General features: G+C 51.0%; 1 protein-coding gene across 1 annotated transcript; it reads left to right on the top strand.

The window, feature by feature from the left end:
• Positions 1-243: 243 nt before the first annotated feature.
• On the top strand, positions 244-1,618 carry FBLL1 (fibrillarin like 1). Its single transcript, XM_019839171.3, has one exon. It carries the CDS (start codon positions 502-504, stop codon positions 1,495-1,497), a length of 996 nt encoding a protein of 331 aa, XP_019694730.2. The 5' UTR covers positions 244-501; the 3' UTR covers positions 1,498-1,618.
• The last annotated feature ends 2,298 nt before the right edge of the window (positions 1,619-3,916 follow it).

Genomic DNA, 3,916 nt, shown 5'->3' with positions numbered 1-3,916 from the left:
CAAGTGGCACAGCAAGAACTAAAGCCGATGCTGTCTTCTTCATCTCTCTCAGCGGAGACGCTTCCTTCCCTGCACCCCAGGAGAAGTGCAAAAGGTGTCTGAAAGAGCAGGAGACGAGCAAGGAGGAAGGGGAAGATTTATAAGGCAGCAGGCTGCAGCTGCAAGAGGGTTAGGAAGGGGGGTTTCCGGGGCTGCAGGGTCGCCAAAGCGGGTGTGATGCAATCACGCCAGCCCCTGCGTCAAAGGGCGGCTCCAAGGATGGGGGGACTGCGGTAGAGCTGTTCCCGACTGCCGCACACCTTGCCCCGGCCTCCCACTGTGGCTAGCCTACCTAGCCAGCAACCGCTGCTAGCAATCTTTGTCCCACGCCAGGACCACCATCCAGAACCACCGGTGACCCCTGACAACGGCTCCAAGCCACTGGTAACCCCTAACAACCACCGCCAGTTATCTGCGACACCTTACAATCCCTGCTAGCCACCCGGGGGCCGGGGGCGCACCATGAAGTCTGCCTCAAGTTCCCGCGGCGGTGGGTCCGGTGGGCGTGGTGGTGGCGGCTGGGGTGGTGGCTGGGGCGGGGGTCGAGGCGGAGGAGGCAAAGGAGGAGGAGGGGATGGCGGCCCCGGAGGCAAAGGCGGCTTCGGGGCGCGGTCGCGTGGCTTCGGGGGCGGAGGCCGGGGGCGGGGGCGCGGAGGCGGGGACAGCAGGGACCGTGGTGGCAGCGGGCAGCGGCGTGGCGGCGTGGCCAGGAGCAAAAACCGCCGGCGGAAGGGCGCCAATGCTGTGACGGTGGAGCCACACAGGCATGAGGGTGTCTTCATCTACCGCGGAGCGGAGGACGCGCTGGTAACGCTGAATATGGTGCCGGGCCACTCGGTGTACGGCGAACGGCGCATCACAGTGACTGAGGGCGGCGTGAAGCAGGAATACCGCACATGGAACCCCTTCCGCTCCAAGCTGGCAGCCGCAATCCTGGGCGGGGTCGACCAGATCCACATCAAGCCCAAGTCCAAAGTGCTGTACCTGGGTGCTGCCTCGGGGACCACGGTGTCTCACGTCTCTGACATCATCGGCCCCGATGGCCTCGTGTATGCGGTTGAGTTCTCCCACCGCGCTGGCCGCGATCTGGTTAATGTGGCCAAGCAGCGAACCAACATCATCCCAGTTCTCGAAGATGCCCGGCACCCACTCAAGTACCGCATGCTCATAGGAATGGTGGATGTGATCTTTGCCGATGTGGCCCAGCCTGACCAGTCCCGCATAGTGGCTCTGAATGCCCACACCTTCCTGCGTAACGGGGGCCACTTCCTTATTTCCATTAAGGCCAATTGCATCGACTCCACTGCATCTGCTGAGGCGGTGTTTGCTTCAGAGGTGAGGAAGTTGCAGCAGGAGAACTTAAAGCCTCAAGAGCAACTGACCCTGGAGCCCTATGAGAGGGACCACGCTGTAGTCGTCGGGGTCTACCGGCCCCTTCCCAAGGGCAGCAGCAAGTAGCACTCAGCAAGGGCTGTCCTTGAGATCTCCCCAAGACTGTGCCGTGTTCAGTATAACCATATATGTGTTTTCTTTGTGTGTTGTTTTTCTTTCTTCTATTAAATGGTCTAAAGAAACAGTACCCAGGTGTATCAGGAGGCCAGACGGTTTTGCTGCAGTAACAATCAATCCCCAACTCCCAAAAAAGCTAAAGTAGCTCTTGATAGGAACCCATCAAGGGAGAGCATGGGAGCTGTGCTTACTCTCATCACCGAGGGCCCTGCAGGCCCCTCAGCTTCTCTTCACACATGCTTTCTCATCACAGGGGCAGGGAGTAGAGAGCTGGGGAATTGCTATTAAGCCTGTAAAGTCCTCATTGGAATTGAGGGGGCACTTCGGTTTACATTGGCAAAATTACACAATCAAGCCTTACTCCAGGGAGTGGCACTGGATATCGATGGAAAATAGTGTAGTGTAACACACCTAATTTGTCTGACTCGAAGCCAGAGTTCCAGTACAATATATATTTAGTACTTTACTCTTCAACTAAGACCATTTGCATTCCCTAGTTCATTAACTCATCATACCAGCTCTGAGATGGCTTTGTTAAACATTTTCCTTTTGCATGGAAAACAACAGGGCTTCTGAAGGTACATTAGTTGCCCAAGTTTGTATAACTAGTTAGGAGACAGAATCTAAATCCCAATTTTTGGGCTCTAAATTCACTGCTATTTCCTCTATGCCAGTGGGATCTTAACTCTCCTCTGCATGGCCCACACTGGACAGATCGCAAGTCCCAACATGTGGACACACACAGAACGGAGTTCTGTGGTTTCATTGTGTTCTTTCTTCCACTTCCCTGTGTTACCTTTAGATTTCAAAAAAGCAAAACAGGGCAGGGAAGTAGGAGATAGATCTACTTCACAGAGTGTTCCTACTGCAAGGCATAATATGCCCAAAGTGGTATCACCAAGTGTCTGAGAAACAACCATATAAAGGACTTCAGAAAGTACCTGTCTCTGAAAGCCATTTCCTACAGATCTTGAGTTGCTGGACTCATTACATTCAATTCTGGCTCTCTAAACTAGCCCAAAGGGAGTGGGAGAATAAGCAATCCCAGGAGGGCTGGGAATGTTCCAAAACCAGTCCTTTAAAAGACATTTTATTTATTCATTTACTCATACATTAAAGAAAATCCCCATTGCCAATTGCCAAGGTCATTGATATTGAGTCTGGGAATTATTACTCAGGAATGCATTATTAGGAGAATGGTTCTGCCTTCCTAAAGATGTGCTGGGGGCAGAGACTGAAGTTAGTCTGCATTTTCTGAGAGGATATTTCCTGAACAAAATTAGATAAATTAGATTTTTAAAAAGGCATCCATCCATCCCTCCTCACCTCCCTTCATTCCCCCACCACATGCACACCAAAGCTATACTGCAGGCCAAGAGCTACAGTTCAGATTTGTTGGCCAGAGTCACTCAGGTGAAATAGGGTGAATGGAATAGATGTCTACAAAAACCCAACTAGTCATTTCCAAAAAAGAGTGTGAAATCTTCATTACAATCCTGAAAGGCAAGGATTGTTTTTCCCATTTAGTGAGAAAACTACAGTTCAGAGAGATGACATGACTTGCTTAAGTTCTTCCCATAGGGCTTTCAGCCATAAATCAAATACACAGGAATCTGACTCAGAAATCTGTGGCCCTTCCATGGAAATCTATGCTGGCTCTTTTGCTTTGAAAAGCCCTCTTTTCAGTCCTAGGCTTATCAATTTGATGCTGGGATGAACCCCTGAGGCTGGGGATAGACTTGCAAGAAACTTCCAGAGCATTACAGGATCCAGCCTCTGTCAAAGTGAGCTCAGCCTCAAGAAGATACACTTGGTTCTTCTTTACAGGGTGTCTGTTCCCCAGGGTGGGAGACAGAACAAGGAAAACTCAGCCTCTTCCCTTGGCAGGAGAACCCTCACATGCATACACAGGGACAATTTATAGTCCATGTCTGAACCTGCTTGAGATGAGACTATCAATGGAGAAATGGCATGAAAACAGCCTCCTAAAGATTGTCTCTGAGTTGCAGATGCGTTCCTGGGCCAATGTAACAACATGGTAAGTACCAAGAGAAATATGGGAATTAGAACTAAGGGAAAATAGGAAGGAAGCTGGAACCTGATTTGGAGAATAAAGGCAGGGGAAAGTATGGGACTGTAACTCCAGGGGGCAGTGAGGCTCAGGAAATAGGCAGCAGTGAATGCTCAGGGTCACCTGAGATGCTCAAGGCCAAGAATGTTTGAGTTCCCAGAAGGTATTAAACTGTGATTTCTAGGTGTCTTAGACTGCTTGGGCCATCATTGCAAAATACCACAGTCTGGATGCCTAATTTTCTCACGTGTCTGGTGGCTGGAAGTCCAAGGGCAGGGTGCCAGCAGAGTTGGTTTC

This window comes from Felis catus, chromosome A1 (assembly GCF_018350175.1).
Source record: "Felis catus isolate Fca126 chromosome A1, F.catus_Fca126_mat1.0, whole genome shotgun sequence".
In the NCBI taxonomy this organism is placed as follows: Eukaryota; Metazoa; Chordata; class Mammalia; order Carnivora; family Felidae; genus Felis; species Felis catus.
The sequence above is the reverse complement of the archived record's forward strand: the minus strand, read 5'-3'. Positions and strand labels throughout refer to the sequence as shown.

Excerpts from the sequence above, each read along its gene's own strand:
- FBLL1 (XM_019839171.3), top strand. The coding sequence starts at position 502 with ATGAAGTCTGCCTCAAGTTCCCGCGGCGGTGGGTCCGGTGGGCGTGGT.